The sequence below is a fragment of the Pseudoliparis swirei genome, chromosome 8 (assembly GCF_029220125.1).
Source record: "Pseudoliparis swirei isolate HS2019 ecotype Mariana Trench chromosome 8, NWPU_hadal_v1, whole genome shotgun sequence".
Lineage (NCBI taxonomy): Eukaryota > Metazoa > Chordata > Actinopteri > Perciformes > Liparidae > Pseudoliparis > Pseudoliparis swirei.
In genome coordinates, this window is record NC_079395.1 from 3,335,534 (window position 1) to 3,359,603 (window position 24,070).

General features: G+C 45.2%; 2 protein-coding genes and 1 pseudogene across 2 annotated transcripts in view; 2 read left to right on the forward strand and 1 right to left on the reverse strand.

The window, feature by feature from the left end:
• Positions 1-5,231, forward strand: part of LOC130197908 (cyclin-Y-like) — a 16,584-nt gene extending 11,353 nt beyond the window's left edge. The window contains exons 6-10 of the mRNA XM_056420885.1: positions 430-487; positions 1,625-1,744; positions 1,834-2,000; positions 3,019-3,181; positions 3,932-5,231. Coding sequence (XP_056276860.1) covers positions 430-487; positions 1,625-1,744; positions 1,834-2,000; positions 3,019-3,181; positions 3,932-4,048 — 625 coding nt within the window. The 3' untranslated portion in view covers positions 4,049-5,231. The remainder of the gene's footprint in view (positions 1-429; positions 488-1,624; positions 1,745-1,833; positions 2,001-3,018; positions 3,182-3,931) is intronic.
• Positions 5,232-5,802: 571 nt separating this feature from the next.
• Positions 5,803-7,734, forward strand: LOC130198375 (gap junction delta-3 protein-like; annotated as a pseudogene).
• Positions 7,735-15,510: 7,776 nt separating this feature from the next.
• Positions 15,511-18,139, reverse strand: LOC130197907 (frizzled-8-like). Its single transcript, XM_056420884.1, has one exon. The coding sequence runs from the start codon at positions 17,946-17,948 to the stop codon at positions 16,191-16,193; it is 1,758 nt and encodes a 585-aa protein (XP_056276859.1). The 5' UTR covers positions 17,949-18,139; the 3' UTR covers positions 15,511-16,190.
• Positions 18,140-24,070: the final 5,931 nt, after the last annotated feature.

Genomic DNA, 24,070 nt, shown 5'->3' on the forward strand with positions numbered 1-24,070 from the left:
AAAAGAATATTCTGAATATATTTTCTTTTTTTTCTGTGTAAATGAAGCTTTAATCCTACACACTCGTCCTTTTTAAAGATATATATTTTTTAATATTCTTAATTCAGAACCATATGAGATGTTTTGTGTAACATGTTATCATCTCCAAATAAATAAATGAAAAATAATAGTTTTATTATTTCAGAATTTTTTAAATATAATATCAGCTTTTAAATCACATTTAATTATAAGTGCAATAATTTCAAGATTTGTTTTATCATATAAGAAAAAATACATAGAATTTTGTCGCAATTAAAAGAAAAAACAGCTTTTAAATCACATTGAGTTCTTAGTGTTTTTGTTAATCGGTTAATAAATACATTTTAACCAAGTCAACAGCTTTCCATGATGTCTTTGTTGTTGAAATCCTCTCCTCTGTCCTCCTGGCAGGGAGCTGGAGGGAGGAGCGCTGCAGGAGATCTTTGATGAGAAGCACCATCCTCTTTCTGTAAGGCGTCGTCATGGAAACGACATCTGGATTATTGAGCTTTTATTTGAAGTCACGTTAAATTAAATTAAATTAAATTAACGTAATTTTACCGGCTTAGTGTTCGGATTGTTCCTGAGCCTCAAAACCTCCACGTGGAAGTCTTCCTCCTCTTGACGCCTCCACCTCCTCCCTCCACCTCCTCCTTCCACCTCTTCCCTCCACCTCCTCCCTCCACCTCTTCCCTCCATCTCCTCCCTCCACCTCTTCCCTCCACCTCTTCCCTCCAACTCTTCCCTCCACCTCTTCCCTCCACCTCCTCCTTCCACCTCTTCCCTCCACCTCTTCCCTCCACCTCTTCCCTCCACCTCTTCCCTCCACCTCCTCCTTCCACCTCTTCCCTCCACCTCCTCCCTCCACCTCCTCCTTCCACCTCTTCCCTCCACCTCCTCCCTCCACCTCCTCCCTCCACCTCTTCCCTCCACCTCTTCCCTCCACCTCCTCCCTCCACCTCCTCCTTCCACCTCTTCCCTCCACCTCCTCCCTCCACCTCTTCCATCCACCTCCTCCCTCCACCTCTTCCCTCCACCTCCTCCCTCCACCTCCTCCCTCCACCTCTTCCCTCCACCTCTTCCCTCCACCTCCTCCCTCCACCTCCTCCCTCCACCTCTTCCCTCCATCTCCTCCCTCCACCTCCTCCCTCCACATCCTCTCCCTCCACCTCTTCCCTCCACCTCCTCCCTCCACCTCTTCCCTCCATCTCCTCCCTCCACCTCCTCCCTCCACCTCTTCCCTCCATCTCCTCCCTCCACCTCTTCCCTCCACCTCCTCCCTCCTCCCTCCACCTCCTCCCTCCACCTCCTCTCCCTCCACCTCTTCCCTCCACCTCCTCCCTCCATCTCTTCCCCCCACCTCTTCCCTCCACCTCTTCCCTCCACCTCCTCCCTCCATCTCTTCCCTCCACCTCCTCCCTCCACCTCCTCCCTCCACCTCTTCCCTCCACCTCCTCCCTCCGTCTCTTCCCTCCACCTCCTCCCTCCATCTCTTCCCTCCACCTCCTCCCTCCACCTCCTCCCTCCACCTCTTCCCTCCACCTCCTCCCTCCGTCTCTTCCCTCCACCTCCTCCCTCCACCTCCTCCCTCCACCTCCTCCCCCAGAAGTCGGAGGTTCCTCTGGACTACGACCGCCGCCCCCCCGATCAGAAGCAGATCTACCGGTTCGTGCGGACTCTGTTCACGTCGGCTCGGCTCACCGCCGAGTGCGCCATCGTCACGCTGGTGAGGTCATTCTCAACCGACCTCCTCCATCGTCCTCCAAGTTTTTTTTATTGGCTCAAACCATGGTTTTTTTACCGTGTTGAGTCCAGATCTACCTGGAGAGGCTCCTGACCTACGCGGAGATCCACATCGGTCCGGGGAACTGGAAGAGGATCGTCCTGGGCGCCATCCTGCTGGCCTCCAAGGTCTGGGACGACCAGGCGGTCTGGAACGTGGACTACTGCCAGATCCTCAAGGAGATCACGGTGGAGGACATGTGAGTTCAAAGGACCCATGTGTGTCCGCTAGGCCTATTATTATTATTATTAGATTATTTAAATGATATTTTTTACATTGGGCGCATTTTTTTGGTATTTTCCAAGCTCGAAAACTCACAACATGTGGCGAGCTTGTCAAACTTTGTCCGTGGGCCACATCAGCATCATGGCCGCCCTCTTAAAGGGCCGGCTACCTGAAACTCTGAATAAACAACTCCCCAACATATTGTTACATAACTCTCTTTGCATTTGATTATCGTTAATTTGAGTGGAGAAATATTTTAAGAACATTTCTCTATTATTATCACATAAATCCATTTAATTTGAAACCTTCAAAATAAAAGCACAGGATATTTTTCACATATTTCTTCCAAGAAAAGGTGATTATATGTCTGTCAAGCCGTCAGGGGCCACAGAAATTGACGTGGCGAGCCCGGATTCAGGCCGAGGGCCTTGTGTTTGACTCCTGTGATATAGACGTAACATTTTTGATTTAAAAAATTGTTCTCTAGCGCCCCCTCAAAGTTTGACCGCCGACGCCCCACACCTAGAATGTCCATCTCCACCTGCTCTACAGAAAAAGCCTCTCAGACCCTTAAGCTCCGCCTCCTTAGATTTTCCGGCCATTTTGAATTTGGTGGAAAACATACAATTGGCCACTTCTCCGACATGCCGGGTCCGATTCATACCGAACTTTATGACGACGTCGGACCTTGGTTCCGATTCGCATCGGGATTATCGGGGGAGCTCTACATCGGGAAGGGACGACGAAGATGAATCCCACGAAATTTTGGTCTGACGTCAACGATTTCATCAGAGGACTTAACGTCTCTCGCTATTGTTGACCTTAGAGAGGTAAACAGCAGACAGCTGGAGACGGTACTGTCTGTATATCTATCTCTCCAGTATATCTATATCTACAGTATATCTATATCTATATCTATCTCTCCAGTATATCTATATCTATATCAACATCTATATCGTGATGAAGCTCCCGCTCATTCCCCTCTTCGACAGGAACGAGTTGGAGCGTCAGTTTCTGGAGCTGCTGCAGTTCAACATCAACGTGCCGTCCAGCGTCTACGCCAAGTATTACTTCGACCTGCGGTCGCTGTCGGAGTCCAACGACTTGAGCTTCCCCCTGGAGCCGCTCAGCAGGGACAAGGCCCACAAGCTGGAGGTGAGGCCGCCGACCGCCCCACGGCCGCTTCCCCTTCTCCTTCCTTCATGTTTATTCCCCCCTTTTATTCAGTCACTAAAAAAACCTGGAAAGCTGAAATGTGTAGAATTTGAAGGTTGACACTTTGGCGCCCCCTACTGGTAGTATCGAGAAATACACTGTAGTAGAAGGCAGTGCTTTTTTTTTAACACAGGATTTTATTTTCTAACTACACAACACAATGTGTTGACAATCTAAAGCAGGAATAAATACGTTTACATTATATTTTTGGTGCTTAAACTGAAAAAAAAGGAAAGAAAGAAAGAGACGCACTGTGCTGTTTTATTGTGAAAATGAAATCTAAAAAGAATAAATACTAATTAAAAAAATCCTGTAGCGGATGGATTTGACAAATCTTTATGTGGTAAGAAAACCCCCAAAATAATTGAATATACCCTCATTTCTGACTGATCTGACTGACCGTGAGACGATAGTGTGACGGGATCTTAAAGAAGGTGCGACATTTGAAATCCAGACCTTATCTATGATTGAGGGATTGTCTCCTTACGGCTCTCAACATGGCGACACGGCCGAGCCAGCTAACGGCGCAACAACAACCACAACGACGCAGACTGAGCTAACGGTGTCGACCGGAGGGTGGAAACCGATCACACACACGGCAAAGAAAGTGGAATTCATAATAATAATAATAATAATAATAATAATAATAATAATTTAAAACAACCTTCCCATGTCCTCTCTCCTCTTCAGGCTATTTCCAGGCTGTCTGACGACAGGTTCAAGGACGCTCGCAGAGCTGCGAAGAAGCGCTCCGCCAGCACGGACAATCTGTGCGGGATCAGATGGGTGCCTGCAATCCTCTCCTAACACACACACACACACACACACACACAAACACACACACGCCGAGATTGGAAACCTTCACTTCTGGATGACAGACTGAAACCTGAGATCGGCTTCAGGGCCTTCGTCACACCTTGGAACTGGAGGCGTGAAGGTGAAACCAGGAGGGTTTTTTTGGGGGGGGGGAGCCTTCACCCGTTGCCTGAGAGGAAGCTGTCGTTCAACTTCCCCTCGGTTGTGTCTAATTGGAAGGATCTGACCCAACCTGCCTTCGTATTATATGGATTTGAACGCACCGCACGATTTACACAAACATTAAGTGTTGTACTGTTTTTTTTTCTACCGCTTATTTATTCCCTTTTCACATTTCTTAGACGACCGAAAGCGTCGGCGAGTTTTCTCCTTTGGGGGATATTTATATTCGAGGTTTTCGGTATTTCTGAGGCAGTCCGTCTGCTCTTCTGATCCGTCGTGATGCTCCTCCGTGTGAACTTTGGGTTGAGACTAAATATTATTACAAAGAAAGTGACAACAGAAACAGGAGAGAGATGGGAGTATTAAAAGAAAACGCGATAAACTACACAATTACGTACACTTTTTATTTTATTTTAAACTGTAACATGAAATAAAGGCTAAACCAGAAGGTTCTGGTTCAGTACTCATCAGTTATATATTAACAGGACTTCTGAAAGGTGTTTATGAAACATTAAAAAAGGTCAGGTCACCCAACTCCTCAATTGGATTTGAGATTTCTGCTAAAAAAAAAAATCGAACTGTGATTAAATTGTTTTGCAGTAAAAGAGGGGAGGGTCATTTTCACATCATTACTCTCATTTTTCGGTGAAAAAAATTAGATTCTCGGCAGAAATCTGCACCAAAACAAATGTTTTGCGTCATCGGTAGAATATGACGTGTCGGCACCACGGCTATATTTAATACATTTTTTTCATTCTACACACATAACATGTATTGTGATTGCAATACAATTGGATTGAATTGTAAAGCCTTTAACAAAAAAATAATATTGCCTTATTTAATATTGCCTTATTTAGCAGCACACATACCACGCCTGTAACACTCAAACCAATAGCCACAGGCCTGCTTTGTTCCTATTTTTCATTGTTTCATTAGAATATTGCTAGATAACATTACTTCTACAGTGCTTTTGGAAAATAAAGAAAGATCCCCCGTCTTGGGCTCGACGGCTGCTTCTCCAAGTGTCTTTATTTCACTTTATTTAAAGTGTGTGACTCTCACGACTCACAAGAAACCAGCCGGTGCTGGAAGAAAAGATATGAAACACAAAGACTCCAAAATTATTATTATTTTAAAAAACAAAGAAGATAATATACTATGAATTTAGTCTTTACATTGTTCATTTAATTCCAAATGTAATTGCTGCTGACACATTATCATGTTTTTTTTCTTCTTCTAATTTGTCTTAAAGATAATTATTTAGCACAAAGGACCTTTATGTAATGTATCAAGAGATAAAATATATTTACGGACGTGTTGATTTGCATTTTTTTTAATTTATGATTCTTCTATTATTACGAGCTCTCGCCCAGTCAGGTGCTTCGACATCCCAACAATGCTTTGATGGCAGCCCGGTAAGAATAGCTCCCTCCGCGGGTCCCGGCCTCCGCGGACCCCAGAGGGGACGGCGTGGAGGGTCCGGGCGCCGTGTTGTTCTGGAACTTCGACGGCGGCTCGGGAGCGTCTCGCTCAACTGGATTATTATTATTTTTTTCCCGCCTAATTTGTCCTCGATGGGGACGATGGGAGCCAGAGATCTACTCTTCGTCACGATGAGTCACAATGTCTCCTTCGTGGGTACGTTGGTTTTTCTTTTGACGGTTCACGATATTAGAATTAAAGCATACGTGGTTTTTATTTTCCATATAATGACGAATAAAACTCAAAGTATTGGATAACACATTTACAGTGAATTACCGGCTACCGGTTGCATTGCGTTCACCGGAAGTTACCGTTAAAATCTTTCTGTATTTTATTGTGAAAATGCCGGTATATAAACGGGCTATATCGCCGTGCCACTTGTTAATTACTGTGCCATGATAATACCGTATTTTATATGAAATAATTACAGTTAAATCTTGTGAAATCCTTGGAATAATTAACAGTGTAGATGCATTACAGAACAATTTAAGATCCATTTATTCTTCCTGGCCTTTTTTATAATTAAAACATTTGTATTATGTAATTTTCTTCTATTTTCAGTTTTTTTGTCTAGATATTAATGAATAATAAACAATAATCATTTTTTAAAAATGTGTTTTTTTACATTTAATTATTTTTTTCCACCATATACACTACCGTTCAAAAGTTTGGGGTCATCCAGACAATTTCGTGTCTTCCATGAAAACTCACTTTTTTTTATCAAATGAATTGAAAATTGAATAGAAAATATAGTCAAGACATTGACGAGGTTAGAAATAATGATTAATATTTGAAGTATTAATTTTGTTCTTCAAACTTCAAGCTCAAAGGAAGGCCAGTTGTATAGCTTATATCACCAGCATAACTGTTTTCAGCTGTGCTAACATAATTGCACACGGGTTTTCTAATCAGACATTAGTCTTCTAAGGCGATTATCAAACACAATGTACCATTAGAACACTGGAGTGATAGTTGATGGAAATGGGCCTCTATACACCTATGGAGATATTTCATTAGAAACCAGACGTTTCCACCTAGAATAGTCATTTACCACATTAACAATGTAGAGAGTGTATTTCTGATTAATGTTATCTTTATTGAAAAAACAGTGCTTTTCTTTGAAAAATAAAGACATTTCTAAGTGACCCCAAACTTTTGAACGGTAGTGTACATCCTATTCTTTTTTCATCCGTTCAATCTCTCGTTCCCTCTTTCCCCCGACAAGGCAACACGTGGTGGGTGCTGATGCTGGCGCTCCGCCTGCTCCTCCTCCTGCTGGCCGGCTCCACCCTCTTCGGCGACGAGCAGGAGAGGCTCGTGTGCAACACCGTGCAGCCGGGCTGCTCCACCGTGTGCTTCGACGCGCTCGCCCCCGTCTCCGTCCTGCGCCTCTGGCTCGTCCACCTCGTCCTGCTCTGCCTCCCCCACGCGCTGTTCGCCACCTACGTCGTGCACAGGGTGCTGCCGCGGCGCTTCTACTGCGCCTACTTCCTGGTCGTGCTCCTGCGCATCCTCCTGGAGGTGGTCTTCGCCGCGGGCCAGTTCCTCCTCTTCGGCTCGTCCGTCCCGCGGCGCTTCCTCTGCTACGAGGCGCCATGGTGATGTGGAGGAGGAGGAGGAGGAGGAGGAGGAGGAGGAAGAGAGAGAATCTGACGTAGGAGACGACGAGCAAAGGGGAGCGGAGCAGCATGATCACCACGACGACCACGGCCGAGGACGCCGACGTCTCACCCGGCGGGAGAGTCGGCCTCGAAGAGGAAGTGCGTGCCGCCGTTGTGCCGAACGGTGACGCTCTCCATGCGAAGGCGGAGGCTGACGCTGCGAGGCCGGACGGCAAATACGCGGAGGCGTCTCGGACGCCCGCTCGCACCTGCGCTCCTCCGGCGCCCACTCACTTCGTCCTCGACGGCCACCTGAGAGCTCCGCCGTGCCGCCGCCCCGACAGAGCGCCCGGCCCCAGGACGCCCTCGCCTCGGGGCGTCCGACAGCAGCCCGGGGGCGGAGCGTCTCAAGACAAGAGGGCGTGGGTGTAGGCGACCGCGTGGCCATTTGTGACCTTCATTGGACAGAGACTGCTGGACCATTAGAGGAAGAGCTGTTGTGGTCTAGAGGAAGATTCACTGGATTGTTTTGGTCAGAAAAGTAGTTGGCCAACTGTTATGGAGGGACGGGTGTAGGCGTTAGCTAGCTAGTAGTTAGCTAGTAGTTAGCTAACTACTATGGTGTAGGCGTAGTTACTAGACAGCTAACTGTAGGGACGTAATTTAACATTGTGAAACCTGGGTTCATGAAGGAAAAGACGGTTCTTACACAGCTAAAACAACGGATCAAAAATCAACCGTCTGGTTCGTAAAAAAAAAAAAATCAATATGTAGTTTTTATTTTATTTTTATGCCGGCTTACCGAATGCTATTCGGTTTAATTAATAATAATAAACTTAGATATGTGTTGCAACCGATTGCTACTGAGATGATTCTTCTCGTTGACAACACCCCCGAGCTACACACAGGCCTTGACCTTCACGAAGCTGTTGTCTGGATGACTGAGTGCCGGCAGCCACAACAGACACTCTGACCTCTGACCTCTGACCTCTGACTCAGGAACAACCCCAGCTCGGATGACACAAGACCCTCAACCCCTCTGGCCACCGTCTGCATGTATTTCATTTTCCCCTTGGAGATAAAACTGTTTTGTTAGTTGCGCTCTGTGAGCATTGTGCTTTATGTTTTTCTCTATTTAGCCGTGACCCTAACGCATGACCCCTCTCGGTCTTCTTCCTCGTTGGTATTTGAGGCGACCCAGAGGTGCACAAACGACGGCAGAGGGCGGCCAGCGGGCGGTCGCATGCTCGAGGAAATGCCTCCACTGTCACTGGTGGAGGTCAAGAGGTCGGACATGCAAAACTCGGGGACCCCGAACACGCGTTAAACCACATCCACACAAGACAGGGTCCTTAAAGAGACAGTACACACAGAGACAACGCTGTTAGCGGTGTGCTCTTGGCAGAATCCCAGTCACGTGAGAGGCAGCGCGGTGTTGTGTGATCTATAATAAGATCCAACCGGGTTTATGTCGACTGATAATAAATGTCATGGCATGTTGATCAGGTCTGAAAAATTGCATTATTGATTAAGTTATTACATGATCAGCTTTTATTACATTTTGCACTCAGGTGAGCATGTTATGACATTTTCTGGCGTTGTTACGTTGGATTTAGGAACCTGGCTGCACTCACTGGTTTGTCACGTCAAGGTGGAAGAGGAAAGGGATTTATTGTCTAGAACAGGGGTGGCCAACACGCGGCTCGCGAGCCTCATGCGGCTCTTTAACTAGTTTCATGCGGCTCTTCAGGAGCTGTCACATGACATGCGTCAAAAATGCTTGGCTGGCGCTGTCATTCACTCCCCCTACAGCTAGATGGCACACTGACCATGTAAGCCTGGTTGAGTGACGTCAAACGAGCGACGAGAGAATCTTTGGTGTGCCATCATTTGTGTTGTAAACAATTTCCGTCAAGTTACCTCTTGAAATGAAAATATGAAGAAGAACACAGGTCGTTTTTGCCAGAGTGGGAGAGTTTATATTTTTTTGTTAAACGTAATGGCAAGCCGATCTGCCTTATATGTCACGCAGCATTAGCGCATTTCAAAGCTTCAAATCTTCAGCGTCACTTCAGCTCACTCCACCCTAACATCGAACAGGAATTTCCAAAAGGGACGGAACTTCGCAAGAACAAGTTGGTCGCTTTGAAAAGCCAGGCAGAAAAGCAGGTACAGTTTGTCATCATGTTGGTGTGTGACATTTACAATAAATCTGGCTGATCAGAGGTGTGTGTGTGTGTGTGTGTGTGTGTGTGTGTGTGTGTGTGTGTGTGTGTGTGCGTGTGCGTGTGCGTGTGCGTGTGCGTGTGCGCGCACATATGTGTATGATGTGGCTCTTTGCGGTAACACAGTAAAAAATGTGGCTCTTAGTCTCTGACTGGTTGGCCACCCCTGGTCTAGAATATCACTGCATGCTGTACAATTAAAACATATTTTAATGAGATCAGAAATTAAATGATAACAATTTACCGAATATATATATATACAGGACTGTCTCAGAAAATTAGAATATTGTGATGAAGTTCTTTATTTTCTGTAATGCAATTCAAAAAACAAAAATGTCATGCATTCTGGATTCATTACAAATCAACTGAAATATTGCAAGCCTTTTATTCTGATTTATTGCTGATTATGGTTTACAGCTTAAGAAAACTCAAATATCCTATCTCTAAATATTAGAATATCATGAAAAAGTATACTAGTAGGGTATTAAACAAATCACTTGAATTGTCTAATTAACTCGAAACACCTGCAAGGGTTTCCTGAGCCTTGACAAACACTCAGCTGTTATAAATCTTTTTTTTTACTTGGTCTGAGGAAATATTAAAATTTTATGAGATAGGATTTTAGAGTTTTCTTAAGCTGTAAGCCATAATCAGCAATATTAAAAGAATAAAAGGCTTGCAATATTTCAGTTGATTTGTAATGAATCCAGAATGCATGACATTTTTGTTTTTTAAATTGCATTACAGAAAATAAAGAACTTCATCACAATATTCTAATTTTCTGAGACAGTCCTGTATATATCACAAATGATGGTCATTAATACTCATTTATTAAGCACATCTTAAGCGTTGACCTTTGAATGACCTCTTAGTTTATCTTTGTAACATGTAATCTGAGGATCGTGTTGCTTGCACCGCCATCAAGTGGTCAAAGATAATAGTACACAATTATTTATATATATATATATATATATATACGTATATATACGTATATATGTATATATATACAGGACTGTCTCAGAAAATTAGAATATTGTGATAAAGTTCTTTATTTTCTGTAATGCAATTAAAAAAACAAAAATGTCATGCATTCTGGATTCATTACAAATCAACTGAAATATTGCAAGCCTTTTATTCTTTTAATATTGCTGATTATGGCTTACAGCTTAAGAAAACTCAAATATCCTTAAATATTAGAATATCATGAAAAAGTATACTAGTAGGGTATTAAACAAATCACTTGAATCGTCTAATTAACTCGAAACACCTGGAAACACATTTTCAAATGTTTGATTTTGTTTTGCTGTTATAAATCTTTTTTTTAACTTGGTCTGAGGAAATATTCAAATTTTATGAGATAGGATTTTAGAGTTTTCTTAAGCTGTAAGCCATAATCAGCAATATTAAAAGAATAAAAGGCTTGCAATATTTCAGTTGATTTGTAATGAATCCAGAATGCATGACATTTTTATTTTTTTAATTGCATTACAGAAAATAAAGAACTTTATCACAATATTCTAATTTTCTGAGACAGTCCTGTATATATACATACGTATATATATATATATATATATAACCTACGGAGATAAATAAAAAGTCAATTTTGCAGGGTGAGAATAGCAATAATGTTATTCCCCATACCAAACTAACGTATTGTATTATTTAAATGATTAAAAAATTTAAGAAAATAGCCTCTTTCTTAAAAGATGTCGAATGATGGCACTTTTTCCAACCTATATCTATATTTATTTCAATTTATGTGTATATCAAGGCTCTATTTTAGGTTTACGTTTTTATTATTTATATATATATATATATATTTATATATTTGTATTATTTGTTAAATATATATCATAATAATAAAAAATATAAGAGACAAGATAGAAGCCGGACAGTTCCGTGGGTTTTTAGTATTTTAACCCTCCTGTCGCCTTAGGGTCATTTTGACCCGATTCAATGTTTCACCCTCCTGTTACCTTTATATTTACTAACATATTTTACCCTTTGGGTTCAATTTGACGCCAGCAATTAAAACCTCCAGAAAATTATTAGAATTAATATTGTTTTCCAAGTTTAAGTGTGAGGCACTTTATGTTTGTTTGTTGACTACCGAAAGAACACCGACATTAAACATTGAATGGGGTCAAATTAATCCTAAAGCGACACGAGGGTGTAATATTGATTCGGGTGAAATTGACCCTAAGGCAACACAAGGGTTAAATATATATGTATATATATATATATGTATATATATATATATATAAAACATTAGGGGCCTTCGCTCCCCATCGACCTCTTCTCCTTTAGCCAAAGTAAGAACACACTCCGATCTCATGGGTGATGGGAGGAGGAGATCGAGAAGTCGGAGTAAAAAAACTCCACATTGACCACCACAACAGCACATCAGAGAGGCGTCATCAGAGGCATCAAAGATATTGATTACCCGGGAATCCTCTCTCCTCTCACCTCTCCCTGGTGGTACTCTGTTTTACTTTGATGTTGGTGATTTGAGGGGGGGGGGGGGGGGATAAAGAGAGCGATCCTTCATGTGAGTAGCAACTCTCAAACATTGCATACGCTCCGTCTCCGCTGTTCCTTCTGATGGCATTTTGATGACGACGGAGGATTTAAGGGGCCACAGATTATAATAAGATGATCAAAGCTCAAAGCGGAGCAGGTGGAGATGCCACTCTTCCCCCCCAAAAAAATCAATAGCATTGTTTTCTTCAAAGCTTTTTCTTTTGCTCCCTCTGGGTCGTTTCCTCACATTGAAGAACGAACCTTCCAGAGACGCAGGCCGTGGCAGATTTGTACTTTTATTTCCCTTTTTTTTGGTGCCTCTGTTGCAGAGAAATGCCAGAAATGCCCAACATGACCTTTGACCTCTCACCTCCACATGTCACTCAAAGCACGTGAGATGAGTCTCTGAGGTATTTCTAAATACATATTGACCCACCTGTACATACAGAGTAATAATGACTCTGGTTATTTACACTCGCGGCGCTCACAGCGCCAAGAACATAAACAATAATGAACAGCCTACCCGTTGTCATGGTAACTGCAATATTAAAGCCCAGATGATGAATATTTTTATGCGACTACTTGCGTCTTGCCCGTGGTTTTGAACCCACAGATAATCTCTCACCTGACTCTTCAGTTTCTCTCGGCTCTACGCAGCTTCATGCTGGGGTTTTTTTAAGAATATTTTTTTATAACAGTGTATGTCTCTTTGTCTCTTAACTATTAGTTTATTTTAACTCGTCTTGTTCTGTGTTTTTTTGTTTCTAACTATGTGTTTCTTATGTTGCGGCCGGGTCACCCTCGAAAAAGAGATTTTTTAAATCTCAATGGGACTCACCTGGTTAAATAAAGGTTTAAATAAATAATAAAAAATAACAACTTCTAACCAAAAGTTCTTACATGTAAACAAATGGATGCCCCTAGTTTTGGTAATGAACATAAGTAAGTTAAGTATTTTGCCATTCAGCCAAAACAAATGAGTTCATGTCCATGTGTTAAACCCTTTATAAGTAAGAAACATTTAATTAAATTTTAGGCAAAGAAAGGTTATTTATTTACTTTTTAAGTTTAGTTCAGTGGCCGTGTTTAAGTTCACTCCCGAGGCTCTCATCTGGGATTTTAAGTCACGTTCCCTTTCTATGACATAGGAAAAAAAAGCAAAAAAATATTGAAGAACTTGGACATGAATCAGCGTGATGAAAAACTTTTCATTCAAATGGATTTAATGCTTCTTATTAATTTAAAAAAAGGGATATAAACTCTGTGTGAATAGTTAGCGCTACATTCTCTTGCTGCGATGGACACATCCGTTTTTCTGGTAGTCACGTCTCGTCGTTGATCCCAGCATGCTTTGGGGCGGTGAGGTCACCTGTCCGTCACGAGGCCGTGAGCAGGATGTTTAGCCTTAGAGCTGCGTGGTTAATCAGCCCTTCGCTGTGATTAGTCAAACCACCCAGCGTTGTATACACGCTCAGCGTGACCTCCTCTCAGCCTGATTTATTCCAAACCAATCGGAGTCAGACGGCTAATTACATCCCCAGACAAAGATGGCTTTCAGAAACCTCCCCGACCAATAGGGGGAGGAGCCGGCGGCTCTGAATCCCTCCAATGGGATCGCTCGCTCTTCTCTGAAGGCCGACGCCTTGTTTGTGTTAGAGGGAGACGGAGCGGGCCGTGACCTCTCAACCCACTTCCTCTGTTGACCTTTATTCTGCTGGAGGGGACACACACACACACACACACACACACACACACACACACACACACACACACACACACACACACACACACACACACACACACACACACACACACACACACACACACACACACACACACACACACACACACACACACACACCACTGGAAGAGGAAGCTAACTTTTCTCATGGTTAACAAGCAGACGAAGAGCTGATGATGGGGGAAAACATACACAAACACACATACACACACACACAAACAGACATATAGACATAGACACACACACACAGACACACACACATACACAGAGACAGACACACACACAGACACACACACATAGACACACACACACATACACAGACACACACACACAAATACACAGAGACAGACACACACACATACAGACAAAGACACACACACACACAGACATATAGACATAGACACACACACACACAGACAAAGGCGCACACAGACACACACACATAGAGAGACACAAAAACACAGACACGCACACACACAGACACAGACATGTAGACATAGACACACACACACAAAGACACAAAAACATACACACACGCACACACACACATAGACAACAAAATATAGTATATCCCACAGCATTGAATTTACATACGTGTGTTGGTGATTGAACGCTCCTCTAAACACGATGTGTGTGTGTGTGTGTGTGCGTGTGTACTGAGTTGTGTGATTCATAATGTTTGCGCCTCGCTTGCTGGACGTCCTTTGGCCACAAGGTGGCGGCACACGACCACGTGGTCCAGCTCTCTGCGGACTCTCCTCCAGAGTCTGAGGTGAGTTGTGGACGCGTCCATCATGACGTCACTCAGGAGTCTTCTCCACACAGCGGAGGAATGCAGACATTTCCTAAAACAGACATTAGTCCGGCGCGCGAGCTGCCTTTACGCGCGGACCTTTCATTAGAGTTCAAATGACCGCGACGGTTCAGAGAGCGGCACAGGCTCGATGATTGGACCACACGCACGCGCCGGCCTCATTACCTTTACGCACGAGCGGAAGGCTCTCGGCCCGCGGTCCCCATGTCTGACATTCTAATGAGAAGCCTGAGGCCTCTCCACGTTGTAAATAACCAACAGGTGACGTAACTCTCCACGTGCGCAATCAGCATATTTGAAGCAGAAATTGATTATAAAAGTTTCTATCATTTTTTTGGAGCGAAATGTAACTTATTTTCTGATAAAATGAGTGAAACAAGCTGATTAACACGCGGGGAAAACAGAAGAGTGATGTTCTTCATTAGCAGTGGTCCACCCGTTAAAGAAAGGAAGACATCGAGTTGAATTCTTAACTTTAAAATGTGGTTAAGCGTGACACCTTAAGCCTGGATCAGGGTTTAACAGACAGGAGTCAGGGGGGGGGGACCACCTGTCGTGGCCCTGTTGCCATGATTGTTACTCACGTCTCACAGCACGTGCATCTGGCAACACCCGGGAGGTTTTGATAAAGCTGTCATATCCCACGTGGCCCTGAAGGCAACGTAACATAATCTATGAATGTCATAACTCAGCCATCACGTTTTTCTTCTTCTTATACATCATGCACAGCAACATATTCATATAAATAAGTATATATAAATAAATATAAATAAGTATATATAAAACTATATCAATAAATATAAATAAACAAATATATATATATATTTGTTTATTTATATTTGTTTATATATATTTTTTTGAGTGTACAAAATTCAAAACAAACTCTTGGACACCCTTTTTTTTTTAAAGTTGGTTTTATTCTCAAAATAAAATGTTCTTCTATCAAAGTGGAAATTATACATATTTACAATCTCGTAAATTTTCATATACAATATATATACAATATATGTTTACCCAATAATTATATAAATATACACTTTACGCGCTGATGCAACCCGTATGAGAGACAGTATTAAGGCATCGATTAATAACGGACGTGGAGACACACAAGAAGAAGAAGCATCCCCTCATCCACAAGGGGTGCGTGTGGTGTGTGTGTGTGTGTGTGTGTGTGTGTGGGGGGGGGGTAAGCTCCGCATTCTTCGTGCAAAAGGTACATTGTTCCCCCTCAGACAGCCTCATTATTTAAAGAGAAGCCATTAGGCGCTCATTAATGTGCTAATTACAACACGCTGATGGACAATCCCGACACAATTAGTCCCCCCCCCCCCCACACACACACTATTCAAACCCCATGGACGTCAGGAGGAAGGAGCGCGTTCCTTTAAGTCCAAACTGATCTTATATAACTTTTATATATATAAAAGCAGATTGTTTAACACACACAAACGTTCACATTAGGGGGAGTGCACGTGATCAGAAGTTGTATTTTTTTAAATTAAAAACTGGCTTTTGAATAATTTACCAAATGAAGAGCTCACGTGAGCTGGTTTTTAAAGTCTTTCGTGCCAAATGACGCAAGAAGCGTTCACACCCGGGACAGGGGCATCTGTTTGGGGCAGGACACGGAGCTGGCCGTCCCGGACCTCCAGGTGAGCCCCGTGCTGACGTCACTGTACATGGAGCCCGCGGAGGCTTTACTCCCCCAGCAGCAGCGCGTGCAAAAAGTCCTCCACGAGTCCAGGGTCTTCCCGGACCAGATCCAGGCCCCCGACGTGATGCCCACCAGGAGGCACATGAAGTACTTCAGCATGAACACGGCGTAGTCCGGCCGCTGCCGGCTCGGGTCCGCCGCGCACGTGCAGTTGTGCGTAATTTCCCACGTCTGTCTGTTGTGCTGCTCGTAAAAGTAACACGCCACGATGACGGTGGCCGGAACCGTGTACAGGACCGTGAACACACCTATCCGGATCATCAGCCTCTCCAGTTTGTCGGTCTTGGTGCCCCCCTGTTTGATGACGCTCCTGATCCGGAACAGGGAGACGAACCCGGCCAGCAGAAACATGGTGCCGATGAACAGGTAGATCACCAGCGGCGCCAGCACGAAGCCGCGCAGGTTATCCAAGTTCTGGTTGCCCACGTAGCAGATCCCGGCCACGGAGTCTCCGTCCACGGAGCTCAGCGCCAGCACCGCGATGGACTTCATGCTGGGGATGAGCCAGGCGGCCAGGTGGAAGTACTGAGCGTAACTGGCGATGGCCTCGTTGCCCCACTTCATGCCGGCCGCGAGAAACCAGGTGAGGGAGAGGATGACCCACCAGATGGAGCTGGCCATGCCGAAGAAGTAGATGAGCAGGAACACGATGGTGCAGAGCGCGGGACCCGTGGTCTCGTAGTGGATGTGCTCCGCGCCGTTCTCCCGGTTGCACGCCACCTCCTCGTGACCCGCGATCAGCCGCACGATGTACCCGACGGACACGAACATGTAGCAGGCGGAGAGGAAGATGATGGGCCGCTCCGGGTACTTGAACCTCTCCATGTCGATGAGGAAAGTGGCCACGGTGGCGAAGGTGGAGATGAAGCACAGCACCGACCACAGGCCGATCCAGAAGGCGGTGAAAGTCCTCTCCTCCGGGGTGAAGTACGGGTTGTGGCACGGCACGGCGCAGTTCAGGATCTGCCCCGTCTGGACGCGGTTGTGCAGCGGGTGTCCGTCGCCGGTCACCGGCACCATGGGCGCGCGGCAGAAGCATCCCGGCTCACACGGAGACGCCGCCGCCGGCTTGTGCTTCCCGGGGATGCCGCGGCCGTAGCCGCTCTTCTTCCTCGGGTTGTACGGCTTCAGGGGTCGGTTGGTGGGCTTCGCCACCACGGGGGAAACCGTGGTGGTCTGGCTCCGGTTGTAGTCCATGCACAGCGTGTCCTGGTGGCCCTGCTCCGGCAGCAGGTCGCACCTCATCCGGTCCGGCCACGGGAACCCGTACTGCCTCATGAGCGGCGCGCAGCCCGCTCTGGCCCGCTCGCACACGCTCCTGCACGGCGGCAGCGGCTTCTTGTAGTCCTCCAGGCAGATCGGCGTGTACATGCTGCACAGGAAGAAGCGCAAGTCCGGGGAGCACTTGATCTCCACCAGGGGCCAAAACTGGTGCACCTCCAGGCCGGCCTCGTCCTGCGTGTCGTGGTTGAACTGGTTGGGCATGTACGTGAAGTTGTAGCCGATCCCTCTGCACAGCGGCACGGAGATCTCCTGGCACTGGAGCTCCTTGGCCGCCATGCAGCCCGCGCCGTGCAGCAGGACGAGGGCGGCCGCGACCAGCGCGCACCATCCCGGGATGCTCCTCTCCATGGCGGTGGTTACCCCTCCTCCTCCACCACCGTGCGCGTTTTCTTTTTCTCTCCCACGACAGAAAAAAAAAGTGCCAGCGAACTTGCTCCGAGCAAGTCGGCTGCGCGCGCGGTTTAATCCAGGGATGCTGCGGGAGTCATGCTCAAGGGAGATGGCAGCGGAGAGAGTTTGTGTCCCCCAAAAAACAAGCGCTTTACTTTCACTCACACACTCCCCTCTCTCTCTCTCTCTGCTCCGGGTCTGTCTTTGCGTGCTCTGCCTCTGGTGGGTGCGTTTGTGTTTTTATATATACCAGCGGAGCGTAGAACACTCCCCCCCCCCCCCCCCCCCCGGCATGGGCGGAGAGAGGGGGGAGGAGAGGGGGGGGAACAAGTCAATCAAGCGCTCCTTCTATTAGGTGTTTGTTTAAAAATGTTCACCCTGGAGGAAGGGTTATTATCATCACTTTGTCTCTGCTACGCGTGCGCGCGCACGCACGCACGCACGCGCCTTTACAAACACGGAGAAGGAGAGGGGGGAGGGAGGGAGGGAAGGAGGGAGGGGAGGGGTCGTTATCATACAATAGATACATTAGGGAGAAATGTAATTAGCACACAGACGGCGGGCGAGTAAACTAACATGACTTATGAGTCTGGCAGATACAGGATGTGCCTGAACGCATCACGATGCACATTTAAATTACGAATGCACTCCTGACTTCTTTCTATAGGTCATTCTTTACTTTAGTTTATATTTTACATACATATTATTACGATCTGTAGTTTAAAACTCTACAGACAAGCACACTTATTGTTACCACTTTCTGTTTATCGTATTCTTTTATATTTTGTATTTTTTTCTTTATTATTATTGTGTTATTTCTACACTGTTGACTCGGCGCGCTGCACTAGAGGTCCAGTGGGTCTGGACTGTTGGTCTAGAGGCACAAATGGCAAATAAAAACTTAAATCTTGAATCTTAAATATGTCTCCGTCCATATAGAAAAGGTATTGAGGCATTAGTTTCTTATTTTCTTGCAATTTGGATGTATAAAGTAACATTTGGGCATTTACAGGTAATCACACACACAGAAAATGTCAAAACGGAGTTAATGTCGCTCAATATCGTCGACGGCGTTTAAATTATGTGCAAAATATTAGAAATATGCTCACGCCATACGTTACGTTTATTTAAAGAAAAGAGAAAAATAAATCACTGTGGGCCTCTTGGAGATGAGCATTTTTTCTGAAAGTCACCGGACAGGGTGTGTGTGTGTATGTGTGTGTGTGTGTGTGTGTGGGGGGGCACCGGTCCGGTTCTGTCCGTCATTCACGGTCCAGTGCGAGCGGAAAAAGGACTTCCTGTCTCCGAGCAGCACGATGTCGTCCGTACACGCTCGTGTGTGACACTATGAGAATATGTCTGCATGCAGGGGGAATACAGGGGAGTGTGTGTGTGTGTGTGTGTGTGGTAAGGGAGGTTAATGTGTTCTTGTTAGCTCACAGCGGGGGGTCGTCTTGGTGTAAAAGGGAGGGGGAGGGGCTGTTTGTGTAAACCAATGTTTCACTCCGAGCATGCTGGGCCGCCGATTACTGCGACGCACCACCGGGCCCCACAAACAGGCCCGTGTGTGTGCGTGTGTGTGTGTATGTGTGTGTGCGTGTGTATGTGTGTGTGTCAACACTTTTTCAGGGGGCTCAGCCTGAAAGAAAATAAGGCAGATAGCGGCGTTGTGATAGCACTAATTAAAGTCATTCGCACGTCTTATTGGATTCACAGGGCTTCAGATGGAGCCGGGGCTGTCTGTCAGACCGGCGGCCCGGACTCTAACGCGCGGGCTTTAAATTAGAACTAATTAGCCCCAAAGGCCAATGTTTGCTCAAGGATGCTTGCTTGAGCTCAGCTAGGGGTCCCAGTCGTGTGTGTGTGTGTGTGTGTGTGTGTGGGGGGGGGGGGATAGTTTTTAGGGCGCTTGTGAAGCTGGTAACCACCATAAAGTGTTTGTAGATAAACTCTTGGACGCTTCCTCTTTGCACTCGTTGTCTTCGAGTCAGACAAAAACAATCCGGTGTTTGTGTAAACTGGGACGTCTGAAGTCTCTTTCCATCTGGATCAACATCTGGCTTTGTGTCTTTTGGGGAGGGAAGGTTGGGATCGTCAATCATTCCCAGGACTCGGAGGCTGTTCATCGTCTCCGGCTCGCTCGCCGGCGATGGGAACGCGACGTGCTGGTTTTACAGACGCCATGTGACACGCGTCGGCGTGACGACGCGGGTTTGGACTGTCAGAAGAAGTTATGACGGATTGCGATGGCACCGGTTTTTATTCATGAAGCCGCTGTAGACTCCAATGAGAGAAACATTCTCGCCTCACTGATCCTCTTAAAACACACTTCACTCAAACCCAACAGCAACAACATCATTATCACCTTTGTTTTGTCTTTCTCCCGTTGCAACAATCAACAGCTCAGATTTGGGAGTTTGAAAACGGATTCAAAATATATATATTAAAAAAATATGTATATACTTTATTTTAATATGAAATATATATATAAAAATACACTAGAATCTCTTATTTTTTAAATATATATTATATATAAATATATATATATATAATTATGTATACAAAATCAAGTAACAGATTCTATATATATTACTTTTTAAATTTTTATATATAATTTTATAAATAAAATAAAAATAAAAATAGATTGTTATATATTTAGTATATATATCTCTATATATCTATATATATATAGATATGAATAAAATAAAATACAAATAAAACAGATTGTCATATATATGATATATAATATGATATATATGACAATCTGTTTTTATTTGTATTCATAAAAAATAAAATAGTAACAGATTATATATATAAATTAAAAAGTAACACTTCAGATATATATACTCTGTTACTTTAAAATAATAAAACTATATACATGGCTACTGTTTTATTGGTGTCTTAACATGCACCGTTGCAGTGTGAGCGTGTTTAAAGCGCTGCAGACGCTCCGGTGGTAACGGGTCCATGGAGCCTCACCTGTAAACCGTCTGCTATACAACCCACAGCTCAGATACACACAGCATCACGCTACCACTACGCCACTTTATCTTCGTGGCAGTGGAGCGACTGACTCTCCATCGGGGCGTTCTGGACTCTACATCTACATATTTGTAGGGGGGATATCTACGATATTATGGCGCGTAGCTTAGCGAGGAATGCTGATTGAGACGTGAATATAATTTAGGCAAACAGTCTCCATTTAGTTGTACTTCATTATTCGTCCTCCTGGCGATGGAACTCAGATGTTCCCGCGCTCACGCAGGGGCCTCCAGCCGAGCTGTGAGCCGCAAGGTGAAAGTCTGGAGGAAACAGGTGCCTCCTCCTCCTCCTCCTCCTCCTCCTCCTCCTCCTCCTCCTCCTGCAGGCCGAGCATCGGTTACCCCGATCGCTGTCTGTCCGAGTGGAACCCGTATTGATTAACACGGCCGATAGACCCGGCGGCCTCAGCCACCAACTGTCGACTACGCCTCCCCGCCTTCTGTGTGCAGCGGCGATAGCGGGTGTAGAGTTACCTCCCCCCCCCCCTTAATACCCCCCCATGCCCCCCCCCCCCTTGCATACCAAATTTAAAGGGTGGAAATGGAATGACTGCATCTGTTTAGAAGTCCATTTCTGCATTCTCCGGGCCGCTCCTTTATCTCACCTCCCGTCTCGCCTCGACCCACAGACTCTCCCAGGGCTCTCACAGTTCACCACGGGGAGGGGCAGGGGGAGAGGAGGAGGAGGAGGAGGAGAGGGCGGGGGGTTCTCACAGAGTTACTGAGGCGTGCTGTGGAGCTCTGACATGTTTGTCCTCCTTGTAGGATGCCCGTGGTCCTCTCACTCGTATGAGGTATCATGGGGTATCATGAGGTATCATGAGGTATCATGGGGTATCATGAGGTATCATGAGGTATCATGAGGTACCATGAGGTATCATGGGGTATCGTGAGGTATCGTGAGGTATCATGGGGTATCATGAGGTATCATGGGGTATCATGAGGTATCATGGGGTATCATGAGGTATCGTGAGGTATCGTGAGGTATCATGGGGTATCATGGGGTATCATGAGGTATCATGGGGTACCATGAGGTATCATGAGGTATCATGATGTACCATGAGGTATCATGAGGTATCATGGGGTATCATGAGGTATCATGAGGTATCATGGGGTACCATGAGGTATCATGAGGTATCATGAGGTATCATGGGGTATCATGAGGTATCATGAGGTATTAAGAGGTACCATGAGGTACCATGAGGTATCATGGGGTACCATGAGGTATCATGGGGCATCATGAGGTACCATGAGGTATCATGAGGTATCATGAGGTATCAAGAGGTACCATGAGGTATCATGAGGTATCATGATGTATCAAGAGGTATGAGGCACCGTGAGGTATCATGAGGTATCATGGGGTATCATGAGGTATCATGAGGTACCATGAGGTATCATGGGGTATCATGATGTATCATGGGGTATCATGAGGTATCATGAGGTATCATGGGGTATCATGAGGTATCATGAGGTATCATGAGGTACCATGAGGTATCATGAGGTATCATGAGGTATCATGAGGTATCATGAGGTATCATGGGATATCATGAGGTATCATGAGGTATCATGGGGTACCATGAGGTATCATGAGGTATCATGAGGTATCACGAGGTATCATGGGGTACCATGAGGTATCATGGGGTATCATGAGGTATCATGGGGTATCATGAGGTATCATGAGGCACCGTGAGGTATCATGAGGTATCATGAGGTATCATGAGGTACCATGAGGTATCATGAGGTACCATGAGGTATCATGAGGTATCATGGGATATCATGAGGTATCATGGGGTACCATGAGGTATCATGAGGTATCATGGGATATCATGAGGTATCATGAGGTATCATGGGGTACCATGAGGTATCATGGGGTATCATGAGGTATCATGGGGTATCATGAGGTATCATGAGGCACCGTGAGGTATCATGAGGTATCATGGGGTATCATGAGGTATCATGAGGTACCATGCGGTATCATGGGGTATCATGGGGCATCATGAGGTATCATGAGGTATTAAGAGGTATCATGAGGTACCATGAGGTACCATGATGTATCATGAGGTATCTTGGGGTATCATGGGGTATCATGAGGTATCATGAGGTATAATGGGGTATCATGAGGTATCATGGGGTATCATGGGGTATCATGAGGTATCATGGGGTATCATGAGGTATCATGAGGTACCATGAGGTATCATGAGGTATCATGGGGTATCATGGGGTATCATGAGGTATCATGAGGTATCATGGGGTACCATGATGTATCATGGGGTATCATGAGGTATCATGAGGTATTAAGAGGTATCATGAGGTACCATGAGGTATCATGAGGCATCATGGGGTATCTTGGGGTATCATGGGGTATCATGAGGTATCATGGGGCATCATGAGGTATCATGGGGTACCATGAGGTATCATGGGGTATCATGGGGTGTCATGAGGTATCATGGGGTACCATGAGGTATCATGAGGTATCATGAGGTATCATGAGGTACCATGAAGTACCATGAGGTATCATGGGGTATCATGAGGTATCATGAGGTATCACGAGGTATCACGGGGTATCATGAGGTATCATGGGGTATCATGGGGTATCATGAGGTATCATGAGGTACCATGAGGTATCATGAGATATCATGGGGTATCATGAGGTGTCATGGGGTATCATGAGGTATCATGAGGTATCATGGGGTATCATGAGGTATCATGGGGTATCATGAGGTATCATGAGGTATCACGAGGTATCACGGGGTATCATGAGGTATCACGGGGTATCATGAGGTATCATGAGGTACCATGAGGTATCATGAGGTATCATGGGGTATCATGAGGTATCATGGGGTATCATAAAAATGTATTTTTTACATATATTATGTACTTTCGGGGGGGGGGGGGGGGGGGAGTGATAAGCAAACATTTTGGGAGGGGGGGATATACATATGTAATGATCCACAGAGCTTGTCATTTGATCTGGTGGATTATGAGGATTCTTCTGGACAGAAATCTGACTCGAAACTTCAATTATTTTCTTTTTCTTTC

Bases quoted from the DNA above. Each gene is read 5' to 3' on its own strand.
- LOC130197907 (XM_056420884.1), bottom strand. From the start codon at position 17,948: ATGGAGAGGAGCATCCCGGGATGGTGCGCGCTGGTCGCGGCCGCCCTC.